This window comes from Gambusia affinis, linkage group LG20 (assembly GCF_019740435.1).
Source record: "Gambusia affinis linkage group LG20, SWU_Gaff_1.0, whole genome shotgun sequence".
NCBI classification, from domain to species: Eukaryota; Metazoa; Chordata; class Actinopteri; order Cyprinodontiformes; family Poeciliidae; genus Gambusia; species Gambusia affinis.
This window is the reverse complement of record NC_057887.1, coordinates 1,868,037-1,887,407: the sequence shown is the minus strand read 5'-3', so window position 1 is coordinate 1,887,407 and position 19,371 is coordinate 1,868,037. Positions and strand designations below refer to the sequence as shown.

At 39.5% G+C, this 19,371-nt stretch overlaps 2 protein-coding genes across 6 annotated transcripts; one reads left to right on the top strand and one right to left on the bottom strand.

Moving 5' to 3' along the window:
* Positions 1 to 5: 5 nt before the first annotated feature.
* Positions 6 to 5,815, bottom strand: LOC122823246 (DNA-directed RNA polymerase III subunit RPC4-like). 3 transcript variants are annotated; one of them, XM_044102668.1, is made up of 8 exons: positions 5,012 to 5,815; positions 4,217 to 4,260; positions 3,984 to 4,138; positions 3,754 to 3,878; positions 3,040 to 3,148; positions 1,809 to 2,071; positions 742 to 894; positions 6 to 326 (listed from the first exon to the last, which is right to left on the bottom strand). In XM_044102668.1, exons 1-8 carry the CDS (start codon positions 5,192 to 5,194, stop codon positions 195 to 197), a joined length of 1,164 nt encoding a protein of 387 aa, XP_043958603.1. In that variant the 5' UTR covers positions 5,195 to 5,815; the 3' UTR covers positions 6 to 194. The 3 variants fall into 3 exon arrangements, with proteins under 3 accessions (XP_043958603.1, XP_043958600.1, XP_043958602.1); XM_044102665.1 differs by having other exon boundaries at positions 4,217 to 4,263; positions 5,012 to 5,814; XM_044102667.1 differs by having other exon boundaries at positions 1,809 to 2,068; positions 4,217 to 4,263; positions 5,012 to 5,814.
* Positions 5,816 to 9,358: 3,543 nt separating this feature from the next.
* ipmkb (inositol polyphosphate multikinase b) lies at positions 9,359 to 19,042 on the top strand. Of its 3 annotated transcripts, none has more exons than XR_006369310.1 (7): positions 9,359 to 9,880; positions 13,054 to 13,139; positions 13,412 to 13,508; positions 13,629 to 13,801; positions 14,810 to 14,891; positions 15,044 to 18,254; positions 18,433 to 19,042. XR_006369310.1 is itself a non-coding variant. In XM_044102664.1 (7 exons), the coding sequence occupies exons 3-7, from the start codon at positions 13,122 to 13,124 to the stop codon at positions 15,838 to 15,840; spliced, it is 1,167 nt and encodes a 388-aa protein (XP_043958599.1). In that variant the 5' UTR covers positions 9,779 to 9,880; positions 10,598 to 10,687; positions 13,054 to 13,121; the 3' UTR covers positions 15,841 to 19,042. The 3 variants fall into 3 exon arrangements, 2 of the variants coding, with proteins under 2 accessions (XP_043958598.1, XP_043958599.1); XM_044102664.1 differs by adding an exon at positions 10,598 to 10,687 and having other exon boundaries at positions 9,779 to 9,880; positions 15,044 to 19,042; XM_044102663.1 differs by having other exon boundaries at positions 15,044 to 19,042.
* The last annotated feature ends 329 nt before the right edge of the window (positions 19,043 to 19,371 follow it).

The window sequence follows — 19,371 nt, the reverse complement described above, 5'->3', positions numbered from 1 at the left end:
CAAGCTCAGAATGAATCTCGTTTATTAGTCTCAAAAACATCACAGATTTTTTTTAGATTTAATAGGTTTAAACATTTCTCACAGTGACATTAGAAAAATAAGTCATCTTTATGAAAACAACGCTTTTTCAGTAACAAATATTGAACTGTCATATTAGTCCAACAGTCCAGTAATTCAGTCTGCAGACGTGAGCCTCATGGCTGCTGTGCAGCCGCCTGCCTCAACAAGGACTGGAAGTCAGGAGACAAAACCAGCTTGTGATGGACGTTTCCCAGCACCGTCATGTTCCCAGTTCTCCCACCGGACAGACGGACCGACACCAGTTGCTGAAAGATAAAAAAGAAGCAGCATTCCTGTCGGAGGTAATGGGGATGGAAACTGGCGCACAGAAAGCTTCAGCAATGAGAAGGAGCCTGGTCCAGAAAACACTCCGAATATTACTGAAATAATCAAAATATTTCATATTTAAATGTCATGGCAAACAGCAGGAAAGACGTGGGAACATTTTGCAGAGCGAGGAGCAACAATACCTCGGAAGAAAAACATTTCAATTTAGCCAACTAAACCCAGATTCAAAATGTCTATAAAAGATTTAATTGCAAACAAAATAAAGTCATCTTTTAGTCCAAAGACTGACACTAAAACTAAATTCAAATGTGCTAAGAACTAACATTGTTGCCATGACAGTCGATCCAACATATTGGAATAATTTTGGCATCCATTGGGAACAGGAACACTGACCTGCAGGAAGGAAAAGGCAGCTCCTTCTGACACATCCAGGATGACGTCACCCAGCTTTAGCTCCACCTTTCCTGACTTCCTGATTTGTAGTTTGCCCAAAAATCCCTCAGGGAATTCTGAGAGGACAAGGGAGCCATCCATGTTGCTGGATTCCTGGAGAAAGACGGGAATATGAGCGGACCAGGTGTCATGGCTACCACCCTTCAGATTTCTGCATTTTTTTTATTCCCATTTTTGAATTACAGGCTTTTACAAACATTTCTGTTGTTTAAAGTCAATGTCTAATAAAAACATTTATTAGGAATTTCTGGCAGAGGCAGAGTGAAACTAAAATACTGGAAAGAAATAAGAAGAGAACTCCTTCAGTGTAGTCATGGTAACCTGGTGTCGTCTCAGTAGTCTGCTTCCTTGTCTCTCATGTTGTGAGGACAGCCTGATCTAGGTAGAGCCCCTCCTTTATGATTCTTTTTAAAAATTTTATTTAACTGTGGTTATTTTGTAAAAAAAAAAAAAAAAAAAACATTTTCACTTTGGCATTAAAGTTTGTTGGGGGTTTTTATTTTGTTTTTTTGTCATAAAAGCCAAGTTATGGTGATCTAGACTGAGTTTTCAAACCAAGGTTATGGCGATGAATATGCTTTATCATCACTGCTTATGCTAACTTGAATTGAAATGATTTTAAATGTAAATCTCTCAACGGTGGATATGATGTGTTTCCTAATCATGTCCAACCCACCGATGATCAGTGATGAGCTCAACTTCACGCCTCATGACAAAAGGCTGTGATTACTCACAGTATATCCATGTGGTTCGTTTTGTTTTGTAGAAATTTAAACCAATTTCTACAAAACATTTTTACTTCGCTATTATGCGGGTGCAGACCTTTCACGGGGGAAACCAGTTAAAACCATTGTGGAATAAAGTTGTAATAATAAAATAAAAATCTGAAACAGTGTGAAAACTGTCAGATTTGAACCAGCCGAACAAGTTTATGCTTTTAGCGAATCAAGTCTGATGCGTAAGCCTCATTGGAAAGCATCGTGGCATAAAGTGCAGTTTCCACTCACTTGCTGTGCTGACTTTGCGTCTGTCTTTGAAGGTTTCCCTGTCGCCCCTCCATGATGAAGGTCTGCTTTCGGTGCAGAGTGTCTGCCAGGAAGACAGTCTGGAAACTGCATGAAGAACAGCTCTTCTCCTCCTGAAACACTGAGTTCCTGCAGCATCTTCACCAGAGACAACTGCTCAGATTTCTGCCAGTCAGTCAAGAGGGCTGCATTTCCATCAGCACCACAATGTGGCGCTGTTAAGACCGGGGGGTTGTCTTGACCTGCTGAGAAAATGTAATGCAATGTGAGCAGCAGGTAAGGAGAGGAAGCTTTAGTCACATTTTACTTCACACCCTGCTCTTCTTCTCGCAACACAAAACTTTAAATTCTTAACAACAGAGCTCCTTTAAGGCTGTGGTATGTAACATTTATAAACAATATGTTTTGTTTTTTTCACATATTTGTTAAAGCTTTCACCAATATGAGACAGATAACCTGTGAAAACATTGAGCTCCTCTCCCTCCCTGTGGTCCTACTGCCATCTGCAGAAATACAGCGCTCTTTGAGAAACAACCAATCAGAACCAGGGGGAGAGATCAATCATGCCTGTGTTTGCGTTGTGTTAGCTACAGCTAAATTCCCACAGCGGATCTTGATGTTAATGCTCAGGCTACTTAGCATGGACACTGATGACGGCGGATAAGCAGTTTTCCCTGAATAGTAAATTGTTCCTCTCCCATTAGTACACTGAGCAGTGTGTACACAAGTATGACTGACAGCGCTAAGACCCTCCAGGCTCTGATTGGTTGTTTTCTGACCAATGCTAGCTGCATTTCTGCAGTTAGCACTGGCAGAAGGCAGAGGAGCTTCAATTTTTTCAGAGAATATCTCTCATGCTAAACTCTCATGACATGGTGACAGTTTAACAAATATGTAAAAATCCTATTCTTTATAAAAGGTCGTTGATATTCTGTTCAATTCAAATGAAAAACAAAGTAATTCATTAAAATATGAAAGCTATAAAAAGCTACAATAACTTGGTGCGAAGGCCCATAAACTAACACTTTGTTTATGCAAACACTTAATTTTAAACTGAGTCTGATTAACCTGAAGAAAACAAAACTGAGTCCCAAAGCTTTTGCTGCTATTTATTCATAGAGAACCGCCTGAGAGCTGAAAGTCCATGAAGACAGGAAGTAAAAGGAAGCAAAGTGGACGAGGGGAAGCAGTGAAACCCAGACTGATCTCTTACGTGTTGCGGTGGACGACCTGGGGCGCCTGGAGAAGCCGCTGGACTGATACAGAGGCAGAGCGATGGGGTTCAGGTGGGCGTCATTCCTCAACTCTGGATCAACTATGAACTGCAGGAGGAGCAAACACAGAGTTAGAGCCAGAGGATCTCTTCGCTTTTACCCTAAAGAGTCCTGAGAAAACCTTTACTGTGTCCAATGCAGCACGATTAATCAAACATGTTGATAACAAAAACAATGGACTTAACAAAACAGATGAATGTTACAACTGGGCCACATTAGCGTGGTTTGAAAGTCCAGTAAAAGAAATATGTTTTGATGATGAAATCATATTTGTTATTCAAAGTCATGTCTTGATTTATTCCATAGTAAACCATCCATCCATTTTCTAACACTCTTGTCCCTAGTGGGGTCGGGAGGTGCTGGTGTCTATCTCCAGCTGGATCACTTCTCTTCCTTACTACATAAAATCATCATTTATTACCAGCTTTTTGGCTGATATTAAAATGAGTTTAGTGATCAGAAACGTAGCACAAAAAGGGGGAAAAAAAAACAAAAACCTTTCAGGTGCTCTTCATTGGCCCTTTACAAAGCCAGAGTTACAGATGTTGTTTTAGGTCACATGTAGCACAAGTGCATGAAAAATGTAAACAGATTTGAGAGAACGTGTGAATAAATCCTAATGGGTGTACAAAGCTGCACCAGGAATCACTCACGTCGTCTCGCTGCAGTTTACTGAGAAGATGATCTTCATCCTCTGTCGAATTCTTCCCTTCTTTTTTCACGGGTCTGCAAACAGGAGATGTGGAGGAGCTCTGCAGGCCCCTGGCACCATGCCGGCCTGGAAGGAGAAGGACGACATCAACCATGAGTTCATCAAGACCAAGTGTGCTCATGTGCCACTGAGAACGACAGGACAGGCTGAGAGAACACAGAGGAGGCCCACCTGTTCTGTAATTTGAGACACCAGGACATTGTTCAAAGATGGAGTGAGACTGGATGACCTGAGGTCTCGCTTTCCTCCCACCTCTGCTCTCTTTTCTCTTCGCATCCCTCTCTCTTTTTTCCTTTTTAGGAGCCACTGGGTTTTCTGTTTGCTGCCTGGGGAAGGTAGCTGGATCAAAGAGGGGCTCTTGGAAAAACATGCCGTGTTTATTACAGTTCACAGTTTTCACTCACTCATCTTTCGGTTTTCTCACAGCGTGGACGTTAGGCTCCCACGTCTTCTACAGAGCAGAGAAACACAATAAATAGGATATGGCGTATATATTTGTGATTATAAAAAAAAAAAAAAAAAGAAATGCTGCATACTTATTAGTTTAGCTTAGACAAATACAGATGAACTTGACTAAGACTAACTTATTTGTACAGTGAAAAAAACAAGAAAGAAAGATATAAGTGGAGGGTTTTCCCAACAGCTGCACATGCTGCATCAAATATTCAAATATTGTGAAAAATTGCTTATCATAATAAAACTTTTTGTTTTATAATTTTCAGAATAAATTTCAGTTATTGATGGTAAATCATAAAACAAAACTGATAGTACAAGTAGAAATGCTACTTTTGCAAAAAATGTTTTAACCACTTAAGCATATCAGTAAATTCGGGCTGGACAATGGCGCAGTTGGTAGCGCCGTTGCCTTCCAGCAAGGAGGTCCTGGGTTCGAGTCTGAGCATGGAGTTAGCAGCGTGTAAGAAAATGAATGGATGTTAGTAAAAGGAAAAAAAAAAAAATAAATTTAATGCGTTACTGTGTGGAGCTTGGTGATATAAATCACATTTCTTTGATTAGCTCAACTCAGAATCTTTCTATTAGTGGATTTAAAAAAACGTAATCAGAAGCTCTTTAAATAATTTAACATGATTGGCTTTATTGTGTGTTATCACAATTATACCGTTATAATTAATAATTAAATTATAATTGCTTGACATTATTAGTGTAATTCTCGTGTTTCAGCAAACCGCGGTCCCTACCTTTGTCTTCCTGAAGGCTCCCCCCAGCGTCAGGTCCCTGGTTCTGAGCGATGGCAATCTCCCCCGCTGGCTGGAGGAGCTCAGGCTCCAGACTCGGCTCTGCTCGCCGCTTCCAGTCCGCTCTGGCCCGCTTCTCAAGCCGGAGCAGCTCGGGACGCTGGCTGGATTCCCCGAATCGCTCATTTCTAGAAGCAGTTTGTTTCTCTCCTTCAGGTCTGGCTTTGATATGACTGCACCTCACAGTACTATATTCACTCAGTGTATAAACACATAATAACACTGACAGTTTTGTAAAGGCGAATCCAAGCAAACTTCGTCCTCCATATTACCTTCTTATTTTACCCTGTTTTAATAAGTGATGCAAAACAACAACAACAAAAAAACAAACCCTTTGCGTCCCGGAAATTAATGTATTGGCGTCAGGTCCAGCTTCTACGTCAATATGCTAAGCCAAAACATTTCCAGAACAGCATTAGCATCTGTATTTTAGCTTCAGCCTTTATTTTTCCAGAAAAATAAATAGTTATTTTTGATCTAAAATGGTGGTTTTTCAAGAGGCTTCGACTGCAGGAAGGAAGCATACAAAAAAAAAAAAAAAGAAAATACTTTCTATTTGCTTTTGTCCCTGGCTTTGAAATGGCGTCGATCTTTTCTTTCCAGAGTTGATGCTTCTCACTGCTGTTTTTACTGATCGTTCAAAACAATACACAGCGGTAAACACCTTCTTCTTCTTTGTAGTTTTCTTCTTCTTTGTAGTTTTCTTCTTCTACTGCTACTTGTTCTGGCGGTGGCAGACATGTTGTGCATAACCGCCACCGTCTGATAAAGGATAATTTTGCAGCTTGTAGGACGATATTCCGTGTACATTTTGGTGATTTTTTTTTTCACATCAGAAACCAGAAATGACAAAACAAACAAACAAACAAAAAAAAAGGTCACTATTTATTTTTGTCTTAAAATACAAATTGTGAAATTTAAATATGAATGTTTATTGTTTGTGTGGCTAAAAAGAGGTGATGGAAATTTTATGTTTGGTTTCGTTTTCTTTTCATATTTAAAATATTAAAAACAGAAAATAATTTGGTTCAGAGAAACGAAAATGATAATCATATTTTCATCATAGTAAAAGCAGGAGCCTAATTCTGCGACTCATATATTTTGACTCTAGGGGGCGCTGTTTTCCCCTTTAAACACCTTGGCTTTCCCTTTAGACAGAGGAGGTAGTCCCACACTGATAGAAGTGGGACTGAAAATATTATCTAAAGAATGTGAATGATTTTAAATAGAAAGTAAGGGTTATTAAATACGATTGATGATTAAACTGTTTCCTTAAAGTCCATATAAATGCATATTTTCTATTAACAGTCATCAGAATAACTATGTCCCTACAGACTTCTCTTGTAACTAGGTTGTGTAAAAGTATCTAAGTAAACAGCAGTAACATGTATGACGGCAGTGTTGTTGTATAGTTAACATAAGTACAGATAGATATGGGACATGAACATCTTGGGATCACAGGAACTAACCGCTATTGGTCTCATGCTCACCAGGCTCATAACATTGTATTTACCTTTAATTCTAAAGGATTTAATAAACAGCAGTTGGTCATTTGTTCACAAAGTTGTTTTTCCTTCACACAGTGGTATTCTCCCTGATGAGTGCTTCTGGACACACAAACCCATGTGTGGCCATGTTGAGTTGTGTCAACATGGCCACAATTCATTTCTTTTGTGTCTTTATATTTATTAATATTTAATATGGAACAAAAATGAAACTAAGATAAAACAAATTTTCATCAACAATTAATTCTGCTGAACACAATGAGTAGTCGAAAACCCTATAAAACATTTGCTCTAGCACAGCAGGACCTTCCTTCCTCTCATGTGCATGTAGATATGTTTGAGCATATCAATGTCCCATTTTTCTTTTCAATATTTAATTTTTAAATCATCACTCCTGTCATCTTAATATTTCCTTCATTTTCTATACATAGATGGTATTTTTATTCTAATTGTTTCTAAATATGAACAATAACTTACTCAGTCCAATATGTCCTACTTTCAGTGTTGTATCTCTTCTTGTCTACTTCTTTTACTTTACCCATGGCACTAAAAATATGTAATATCTTTAATAAATCTCTTCATTTGCTATTTGAGCTTTGTCACTCTTGCCACATATGGCTCATTTTAAGCCTGTTACTTCATCTCATTCCTCACTACTTCTAACCATCATAAATATATTCTAGACTGATAGCCCTCTGTGCATAATGATCTGCAAATTTGTTCCCGAATTTAACTTTCAGAGATATTCAAACACACCTCACATCTAAAGCCACATTTCCATCTTAAATAAATGCAATGTTGCTTCATAAATAAAGTTTATGCTTTACAGGAGTTTTTACAAGATGCTTTGCATAGCTGACAGAACATAAACACTGGCTGGAGCTGCTGGAAGTGTTTCAGAGAGGCCATCATTCCTGTTGTGAAATAACTATTCTTACTGAGAATGAACCTGTTCCACCAGGTTCTTCAGTAAGAGGACATGGATGTAGGTGGTGCTCTTAAGGAGAAAAACTGAAAACCAGGTGAACTACCTTGATTGAATTATAGACTTTGTTTAGTTTATAAATGTGTTCTAAAATCTAACATCCACAGAATATGGTGTGGCCATGTTTCTTCTTCTTCTTCTTCTTCTTTTGTGTTTCTGTTTGACAGCAGTTGGATTCACTGCAAGGAGTTACTTCCCTCCCATCAAAACTAGCAGAACTTATGTTACTCCCTCACAGTGAACTGTCAAAGAGACATGTCTACCTTTATATTACACTTTCACTTAGTATTTCTTTTTATTTTACAAGATGACATCAATATAAAACAGATGGACTACAAGCAGTAAAGCACAGGGAGCAGGTTAGGTTGGACATCCAAGATGAATGGTCAGAAAATAATTCATTATACTGCAACAATTACAATGACTTTTGTTCAGCTAAAATTTAATTCATTTCTTCCCTTGGAAGAATGGTGCAGGGTGTATTTAGGCACACAAAATGGTGTGGAATTCAGTTAAACTCAAAAATGCTTCATATACTTTAACTTATAATACTCAAGTTTTTTTTAAGAGTTGTTGAATATGCTGATGGCTGATCTCCTTTAGCTGTTTATACTACCATGGACCTGAAGAAGCCTCTGACTGTCAACAACATGTTGTTTAATAACGGTCATTGCCCTTTATGTTCTTTATTTTAAGAAACCTTGTTTGCAAGATCATCTCTAGAAATCCCAGAACAGAATTTTTGTCAGTTTCTTCAGCTTTCTAAGTCCGGGCTCTCATGCTGCTTCCCCAACAGGTAATGCCAGATGACATGGCTCCCTCCACAACAGACTTATAGAATATATGCAGCATCTTGCAGTAAATACTGAAGGTTGTGTGAGCAGACACTATATGTTTTTTGGTAAAAGACATGGATTAAGAGGAAAGAAGAAATGACTTGCTTGATTTACGTTAACTGCCAAGAGCAAGAATTGGATCAGAGTATTTTGTATATTCAAACACTTCAAGAGAATTTTTAAAGTGTTTATATGTGCCTGGGATCCAACCAAACCGAATGCAAATAAACAGGTTTCTACCACAGCTGCCTGGTGGCACATTTGCTAGATGTGATGTAAGTTTTCTTTGTCTACATTACTGCACGTAGGTGAGATTTTATGTGCCATTTCTTGTGAGCTGACATTGTATGAATGAAGTGATTATAAACAACACAGGCTATTGTTGAGCTTACTCTTAATACAACATAAATAAATAAATCTCTGGATTTGAATTGTGGGACATTTTTGACCTCTTGCTGATCTGTTAGATGAGATTTAAGTCAGGACTCTGTCTGGGCAGCTCCGCAAACCTTCATATTCTAGTCAGAGGAAACCTGCTGGTAGTATTAAAAGTTTAAGCTTATCAGGTAACTGGGGTAAAAAGGGAAGGAGTAACCGGAAGTCGATTTATTAAGCTAGTATTCCTTGAATTCTCCGTTTTAATTTTTCCCTTAACATTTAATTAACTAATTAAATTCCTTAATAGTAAGGAATGCTGGAAATAGTTTTCAGTCATATTTTATAGACAGAAATGAGATATCGTATACTAATAATACTACTACTAATAATAAAATTATTATTATTATTATTATTATTATTATTATTATTATTATTATTATTATTATTATTATTATTATTATTATTATTATTATTATTATTATTACTACTACTACTATTATTATTATTATAATTGCTGAATTTAGATCCACTTCGCTTATCTTATTTTTTAGGCGACAACCGGAAGTCGACCCTGGCTCCGCTCACATTAACGGCAGTAGGAAGTGGTCAGGACGTGTTTGTGTCGCTGTTCCAGAAATGAAAATCATTGAATCAGCGTTGGACGGGGAGCTAAGCGTCTCCGCTGGACGCCGCGCTGTGTCACGAAATCTGTGCCGTGGTGTGGCTCGGTAGTCCACTGCCGGCTCTTCTGGTTTCACCCGAACCAGGCTTCACTCGAAGACATTTGGCATTTACATCAGAATTGTGTGGTTGCGAAATGACAGTGGGATACGCGAAGTGCTACATTGATGGCTTTCAAGCGTTACGTTAGGCGTTCGACCCAGCTCTGTCTTTTGAACTTTCGAGATGTCAGGAGCTAACGTCATGGAGTCCACCAAAGCGCTCGGTAAACTGGAACTGAGTCCTGGCTTGGCCGCTATCGGGGACAGCGCCTCCATGAACAAGTCCGGCCAGCAGCTTCTGGGACCACAGGACCACGCTCACCTGAACGGCTGTGTCCCACTTTCTCATCAGGTGGCAGGTCACAAGTATGGAGTGAAGAAAGTTGGTAAGTAAAGGCCTGTATATTAATAAACTACATCTATATGTGGCTAATGATTTACTAGTGGGGGTAGTAAGAGTAATAGAAAACCAGCAGCAGTCAGACGTTTGTAGAGCCTGCTGTTTGCGGATGAATGATTCATTCAAAAGGATGTGGATCATTCCAGAGATTTTCAGGAAAAAACGATGTAGTGCAGGGGTGTGAACAAGTTTCAGGTCCAAAGCAAACACAGGCAAGTCCCAAGTTACGTTCAGGCCTTAAACTTTAATTTTAATCACAATAATAATGAATGAACTCTCAAACTTATACAGAGCGAAGACGTATTTGTTATCCCCAACAACCAGAAGGGAACTTCAGAAATATGAAGTTCCCTTCATATTTCTACATGCTGTAGAACAACATGCTGTTCTACAGCATGTTGTTCCATGCTGTAGAACAACATGGAATTAAAATTCATTCATTCATTCATTTAAAAGACCTTACAATGTTAACTAGCTCTCATTTACAAGGCCAACCTGGGCAAGTGGCCTGAGAGCATGTGTGTTGCTGCAGCATGTATGTTGCAGCAACATATGGAGAAACTCTGCTAAAAGGCCAGAGGTGTTCAAAGGACTAGTAATGGACCCTCCCCAAAGTCCAGAATGGTTCCATTATTACGCTTTGTGTAAGATATCAAGGAATGTCAACTTAAAAGGCTCAAATCAAGACCTTTCTGATTTATAGCAAGTCAAGACTCAAGTCATTGATTTAAACCTGACTTGTCCCGTACCTGGAGTCCATACTGAGGGCTGGGCAACGTAGCTGAAACACAAGGTATCCAATGTCTGATTTCTGATTTGAATTTTTTTTTCTCTCTTTCACCTCTTAAAAAGACCTTACAATGTCAGTGTCAAATTTATTTATATAGCACTTTTAAAAAGTGGTTTGAAACTGCACCAAAGTGCTATGCAAAAACGACATAGATAGAAAATATTTTCAAGAACTTGCTTTTATGGCAGTCATCCCTACTGACAGTTGGCCTGATTTCCAACTAAACACAAGCAGTAAAACCGACTCGTAAAACAAGATGGCTGGCCCTGGGCGGCCTGACTGACTTCATTCTTTACTATGGAAGGCCAAAGAGTGCATTGGTGGAAAAAACCCAACAGATTTTCCAAAAATTAAGGTTTTGTAAAAGGCTAATTTGATTGTTGGTCAGCCCCAGTGTGATTGGAAAGTTGACTGGACGGGGAGAACTGGGGAAAACCTGTGTTGACATGAAACAACAGAAATGTGAAGTTCACTGTCTTTGATGACTTTTCTTTAAAGCATATATTATATATGTATACATATATACAATATTATTACTCTGTTTCAGTGAGACGACTAACATGTAAAGGTTTAAATGTAGTTCTTTAAAAGAGGAATAAAATCCGTTTGAGTTTGGGATCTAGGCTCCGACCTCGCCACTTTGGGAATTATAGTGAAGTTGACATTCCCAGTCAGAATTCCAACTTCAGTGGTGTTCTCATTGTACTTCCTACTTGGGACTAGTTCAGCAGAGCTAAACAAAACTTTTAGTGCAAAAAAACCCCCAAATCCATTATGTTCCACTCATCCCAGGGCGGGTCGTTTAAGCAGTGACCCAGTTTAAGCAGCAATAAACCTATAAACTTTTATAGACTGTCAATAATTAATCGGTTCCCTGCCAAATATTAACCAAGATGATAACATTTCCCACTACAGGTGAAAAGAAGTGCACTTACATGAAAGGTCTGTCAAGTTTGTCCAAAGCTATGAACATTTTTTTCTACTACTTCTGTACATCATCAGCTTTTAAAATAGCTGAATATAAAAATCTTTATAGTGACGGCTGTCACTATAAAGAAAGATGGGACCTTTTCACATGGTTATGAGTTATAGTTAAGCCCCTTCTCCAGGCCTCCTTCCTGTTCCTTTAGTGATCTTAAAGTGGGGCAGAGAGTAAAAACCACAGTTCACAACAAGTTACAGTGTGTTTCCATATTGTTGTGTAGGCAGAGAGACTGGTTGCACAACATTAAGAGCCAAAATGTTAATAACTGTTTTGTCATTGACTTACCAGTTCGACACACAGTTTTCTGTGTGACAGAAACATTCTCATGTCTTGGCATAACCAATGAACAGATCAGAAAAGTCGTTCAAGAAATCTTTGGTATATTTGAGAGTCCTATAAATCTTCTCCACAGAACACTGAGAGTGAGCCACTTCAAGCATCCTGATACATCTTAAAATATTCCAATATTGCATAAAATTTCATCATAACTTGCCAGTCGTCTCAGAAAGTGAAACAGTCATTTTAAAGATATCCGTTACACACAGAGTAAAAACAATTTAAGCTTTTATTTTATTAGCAATTTGAGTGGTTCTAGCTTATATATAATTTTTTCTCTCTCTCTCAAAAATCCTCAAAAACATTGGATTTTCATGACGGATAGCTCCCACCTGCAGGGGGCAGTATTTATACGGTCAAAACAAAAAGTCACATTTTCATATAAATGTTGCTTATTTCCTTGCAGATATTTGCACCACCAAATCTGTTATTTTGACTGCTAAAAAATAATCTAGAGGGTAAAGAGTACTGATATACTGCATGTAACTGAAAGATGGATGACTGGAAAAATATCTTGGGTAATGCTAAGAGTTGACAGAAAAATTAAGGTGGAAATTTTATCATGACAATGAATCTAAACATACAGGGGAGTGTAACAGTGCTTGAATGGCCTTATTAAGCTCCTGGATTTGAATGTAATTGAACATCCATGGAAAAAACCTGAAGTTTTGAGTGTTTAGTAGAATCCTTCACAACCTCCAAGATGTGAAGAATAGTTTCTCCAGCACAAGAAACATCGTAAATGCATCTTACCTTTTTTGCCAATGTCCAGTTCCTTTCCCGTAAGTCACTTGATCTGGAGGAGAAACATCATGTTCAATAGTTGATCTGCCATCTTTGTGTTCTTCATGTTCCTGTCTGAGGTTATCCTTTACACCTGGAAGCTCAACTCTCCCTGCAGCCTGGGGACAACAATGGATCAAAACAATGAATAGAGCAGACACTGAATTCTTGTGATGGTCATTAGCATAATTCTTTTCTGCATAAATCAGCATAAGCATTGCATTCATAAACATAACTGAATATTCATACTGTCTGTGTGCTGCAGGTATTTTACAACACCCAGATGGAACGGTCTTGAAGCAGGTTCAGCCTCCACCCAGAGGACCACGAGAAATGCAGTTTTATAGCATGGTAAATACAACTCTCACTTTTTTTTTTCCAGACAAATATTTCAGTTAATTTTTTTTGGGGGGGAGTGGAAAAAAGAAACAGATTTTTGACTGGATTTTTGGAGTGACAGAAGAAAAAAAAATCTTAATGACATTAAAACTGCTGATAGTTCTGTTCTTACCCTCAAACATTTCCATATGAGTCAAAGCTGTTTCTGCTTCTGGTCTGTCAGTACAGCATGATTTTCATTGTGCGTGTGTGTGTGTGTGTGTGTATCTGTATGTGCATCATAGGTGTTTGCAGAGGACTGCTCTGATCCTTGTCTGTTGGACCTCCAGAAACACCTTCCCAAATATTACGGCACCTGGTCCTCTCCTGACAGCCCAAACGGTGAGAAACAAACTATGGCCTCGTCTCCTTTTCACAACTTCACAATTCATGCTAAGAGGCCTACATGACTAAAGGAAACTCATTTCTATACGATGACTCTTTGTGATGTCATTGATGCAGAGCTCTACCTTAAACTGGAGGATGTGACGAGTCGCTTCAACAAGCCGTGCATCATGGATGTGAAGCTGGGCCGCAGAAGCTACGATCCGCTCGCTTCACAGGAGAAACGGGAGCAGCAGATCAGAAAATACCCTCTGATGGAGGAGATTGGATTCCTGATCCTGGGCATGAGGGTTAGCTCTTTATGTTGGCTTAATAACTGGCTGAGTATAAATAATATTTAGAATGGTATTTTTTCACCATGTGGAGTTGATGTGCAGACCACAACACATTATGTTTATTTTCATGTTAAAACTTTTTAAGCATAAAGCTCTTAAGGGTTTCATATTGTAGAGATGGTTGAAATGTTGCAAACAAATGATCCAGATCTGAAGTGAGTCCAGCTGTACAGTTAGTGTGACTCGACCCAGACTGCAGCTGTTGCATACTTCAGGAGGAGCTCCAGAGTCTGGACATTTGAGGTTTACCTGTTTTAGCTGTGTTAGCTGTGTTAGCTGTGTTAGCTGTGTTAGCTGTGTTCAGCGCCACGTTACCTGATGCTTCAGCTGCCTTGTCATTTATAGAGCTAAACATATCGACTGCTTTCTGCTGCAGTTCCTCTAGCCTCCTGTAAAAACAAAACAAAACAAAAAAAACAACCTCTCAGGCTTTGCACTGAGACAGTGGAGCCTCTTCAGATCCAAAGCATAAAAAATCTATACTTTATTTTTTCTTTATTTTGCTTGGTCCAGCTGCAGTAAGTAACTTTTATAAACAATAATTTTACTTTTTTTATTTTACATTTTTGTTAAAATATGTCTTGATGTCAGAAAATCTGTCAGAAATAACCAAGATTACTAGCACATTAACTAGCACGTACACTAGCATGACTTACAGCGCTAAGACCTTCCTCCTGTCTCTGATTGGTTGTATTTCTGCAGATGACTGTAGAAACTCAGGGAGACATCAGAGGAGCTTGATTTTTTTTTATTTATTTTGTTGTCTCATGTTCCACTATCACAATGTGACATTGAAGAACAAAACATTGTTTATAAAGTTATATACTGCAACTTTAAGATTAAATTCTAGTTGTGCTTTTATAAGGTGGTGTTGAAGTAACGCCTGGTGACCCGCCAGGCTGATGAGAAACTGAGTTTGTAGAAAGGAGGCCTCCATGTTGATGAATCCTTGCTGTTTTTCAGGTCTATGATGTTCGCAGTGAAACGTTCAACTCCTACAACCAGCACTATGGAAGGGCCCTGGCTCAGGACACGGTTAAAGACGGTGCGTTTGTCCAACTTATCTTATTCTCGCACTTCTATATTTGCCTAACTTTTTTCATGAATAGCAATTTAAACAAACAACAACCTTACTTTTAGCAATTGAGATAAAGACAGGCGATTCGATGTCCCTGTGTGTCCGGTGTTCCCCCGCAGGTTTAGCTACGTTCTTCGAGAACGGCGTGTGTTTGAGGAGGGACGCTGTCCGGGCCAGCATCTGCAGGGTGCAGCACATTCTCAACTGGTTTCACTCCCAGCACCAGCTGGCCTTCTACGCCAGCTCCCTTCTTTTCGTCTACGAGGGTCTTCCCTCCTCTTTCACCTCATCCTCCTTGTCATCTCTCCTCATCAGCCCGTCAGTCTGCGACGGCGTGGTGAAAACCGCCCATTCGGTGCTGGTTAGCGATGGCGGTCAGAGCCGGGAAGAGGACGCGGGTCAGCAGGAAGCTGGACAGGAAAACAAGCTAGCCGAGTACAACAACAACACCGAGGTGGGCGTTTTATGGGACAGCAGCATCTCCACGGTTCACACCAATCACAGGAAGGACGGGGACAAGCCCTGTGTCCGGGGTCACCTCCACCTCAGCAGGGTGGACGATGTAGTTGCCGAGGTAACGAGAGCCTCCGATCTCGCTCCTGCGCCGTATGAAGAAGACAACACGTGTCAGAGGAAGGCCGACCCGAAGCTGTCGCCGAACGGGAACGGAAACCGGGATGGAGACAGAGGCAGGACAGAGGAGGACGAGGACGGGCTGGAGGGACAGAGGGGGACAGATGGACAGGGCGGGTCGGGAGACGCAGCCGTGGAAGTCAGAATGATCGACTTTGCTCATGTTTTCCCAAGCGATAGCCTGGACCACGGCTACATCTACGGCTTGAAACACCTGCTGACGGTGCTGGAGCAGATCCTGTGTGACGCCGCTCAGAGCGCGCTCAGTCCGCCTACCTCCTGAAGTCCACAACCAACCACTGTGTCTTCTGCTCAGCTAACGCAAAACTGGAGCGGACTGAAGTCTGACGGATGAGCCGCCATCGAATCTTCTTATCCTGATGGCTTTAGCTGCGTTTCTGTTAGTGACTGCGTCCCGTATTTTATCACAGGTTTCATTGTCGTGAACATGCGTTGGCGCCTCAGCTGTTGGTTGTTTTGGAAAAGTTCTGGATAAATAATATTTTAAGTTCTAAAAACAAAATGCAGCCTGTATTTCCCACAGCTTGTGGGTTGTTTTTCTGCTATTTAATTCCACACAACGTACCACCTGGAAGTCCATGGAGTTCATCCCGCATCTATCCCACGTGTTTCTACCCTGATTCCAGCTGATTAGACTCCAGCCCCCCCAATCCCCCCTCCTCCCAACACCCTGTAAGTTGTGGGATTGGCAGGCTGCATTACGACCTGCTACCTTCATACATCAGCCCCTGATCACTGGAAAGTCTTTTATTATTAGCATGCTTCAAATGAGCAACATGTTCCTGTTTTTCTCATCTCTTTATAAGATATGTCTTCTATAATATCACTTTACATTATACAACTGTATAAACTCTATTTTGACTAGATATAATGAATTAGTGACGTTTTCCCACTGTCTGGCTCTGGCAGGCACATAATCAACTCCTAATGCAAGTCTGATCACCTGACCGATCATTCATTCATTCATTCATTCATTCATTCATTCATTCATTCATTCCAGAGGAATTAAAAACAAAGCTCTATCAGGAATGGAGTTATGCTGCTGCTGATCTGATCCACGTCTTTAGGAATAAAAAAACAGATCCGTCAGTCTTTCATCAGATCTCTTTGAGTTTCATTTGCTTTCAGTTGAGAACTGGACTGACTTTATATTTGTTTACAGGAGAAAGCAGGACTGATAAAAAGGTCAATCAGGGGTTTGATCAGCTGTCCAGGAATAAACTGCAACTCGTTTCTAAAAAGGAGTCAGTGGTGGAAAAGACTCGGAAAATGATGATTATGTTGGAATCAGATGTAAATTTAGTGCTTTTCTTTAAACCACTGACGACTAACTCAGGTATCCTCTCTATCTCTTCAGTGTGTGTGTGTGTGTGTGTGTGTGTGTGTGTAAATCAATGCTATATGCTGTATAATTGGTGGTCTTTCTACTTGATGTTGGTTGATTTTTATTTTTGTAATCTCATGGCTAACCGGATCTTATTGCTGTTGACCTTGAACTTGTTTTAAACTTTTATATTTGATTTTCATTTTTACCTCTTGACAGGAAGCTTGATGTATTTACTTTTTACTGTTGTATTGCTGTGATCAGCAGCCAGATTTTCCTTTTGGAATCATCTCTCCTCCTCGCTGGTCAAATTTTTCTCCCCACCTCCAGACGGTGTGAGGAACAGGAAGCAGTTCCACCGCTTGTTTCTGTTTTAGAGCTGCGACATTATTTCAAAAAGCCTTTCAATTAAACTCACCGATTGATTTCCACTGAGGTTCGTCTTGAAACAAACACAGCTATCAGTTGGAGATTATTCCACTCTGTGGAATTATCTATTCATTATGATTTATGGTTATTCCCAAATGTTGGATTTGGGATTTAAATCCTCTTTCTGTTGGTTGCTGTAAAAGAACTTTTTATGCTTTCTGCTTCCACATTGATCATTTAGACTTTCAGGCGGTATAAGGACAAAATGGGAAAAGCTGCTTTTAACCTGAATGAAGCTGGTGAACAGTCTGAATGTGTTTCAGTGAGTTTTCTGCTGTAACATGCTACTTTTTAGGAATGAAATCGCTGAGCGCCCCTTAGTTTTTAGCTAATTTAACTATTTTACCAAAGTTGGAATGATGGCTCATCTCCCACTTTGTATACAGTGACAGTTCTACTACTGTCAAGCCAAGTCTAACAAAAATGGCTGAATGAACTGAAAGACCAAAGTTGTTGTTAAATCCAAATGTAAAGCCCACCATAATGTTGTAGGATAAATAATTGTTCACCAGTTTGACCAATCTAATTTTTTTTTTAGGTAATTTCTAAAACTCATTAAGTCATTTCTTAAAGTGTTGGAGGCTTTTAGCTCTTGGTCTGCTAAAACAAGATTCTGATGTATTTCACCATCTTTCTTTTCTATATCATTTTCATATCAAAAAGCTTTAATCTAAAGTTTTGTTATATATCAAGAAATAATTCTAGTCTCTTAAAGAAACATGTCAGGAGTTGGTTTTAAAAAAACCCAACAAATTCAATTCATAGGTGGAGTTGTTGCTGTAAAAACCTCAGTTCAATCTACAGAAAAGAAATTTATCTCCCATCCCTTTTGGAATAAAATGTTTGTGTTTTGCAGCTCTGCTCCTGACATTTAGGTAAACAGATTTGATTGGCTGCAGAACACCGACTGCAGCTTCCTGCAGGTTTGTCACATGTTGCCATCGAGTTCATGTCGATTTCTGTTTGGAGTTTCATCTATGTCGCCAGTGTCTGCAATGTAGCGTGTCCCATGTTTTCTCATCTAATTGATGGCATGTGTTTACTGTTGGGTTTTGGGGTTTTATTTAATACTGTTGGGTTTTCTCTGCCCTCCTGTCTCAGATTTGTACATTCAGATCTTTTGGAGCCATTTCTTCTCTCTGGAAACGGCGACTTCAGAGACAGAAAGCAACTGTCAGAAATTCCTGCGGCAGCTGAACTTTGTTTTCGGGTAATCATGCGTACAACTGATGTTAGTTGGGCACCAAATAACAGTGAATGGGTGGTGAAATAAAAAAAAAAATGTCTTTGGATTTTCTTTCTTCATTTTGAGTAATTTCTTCAGCAGATTGTCCCCTGAGATGAATTAAACCATATATATTTTGCATTAAGGGGACAAAAGGTTTTGATGTGATTAATGCTGGTCAGGTTTTCTACAACACGAGGCAACATTTTAACAGGGTGAAACCTTTTGAGAGCCACTGTACGTTTAGTTTTTGTACCACTGTTAAAACACTGGAGATGCTTTCAAATGCTACGGTAAATCTCAGTGCTTCAGTCCTGTACAAAGCCACATCATTTTAACCCGTGACAATGAGTTAATGTAATGCTAAACTTTATTCAGTCATTGTTTTAATCTTAAAAAGATTGAGGTGTTATGTTTTCCCTAATATGGCTATTTTTAATAAACCTTGTCTTTTGTAAAATAAATAAATAAATAAATAACTAAATATGTGCAGAATGTCTTTCTTCTTATAGGATGTTTTCCAGGAATTACTCAGGTTGTACCGTTATTTTTATTTTTCCTCCATGGGCCAACTGGTTTAGAGCTGCACTCTCCTGTCTTCATACTCTGGATGTTGTGCTGATAATATGAGGCTGTGTGAGCAACAGCATCACTGCTGCTCTGATAGAAAATGTATTTGAAACCAAATCTTAATCGGTCAAACGGCTTTAACGCTGGTCTTAAGAGGAGGGGTCATTTGGACTCCACTGGTTAATTATCCTGTGTGAGGCATGGCAGGGCCACGTCCACCTTTCTACTCGTCTTTGTGTGACTTT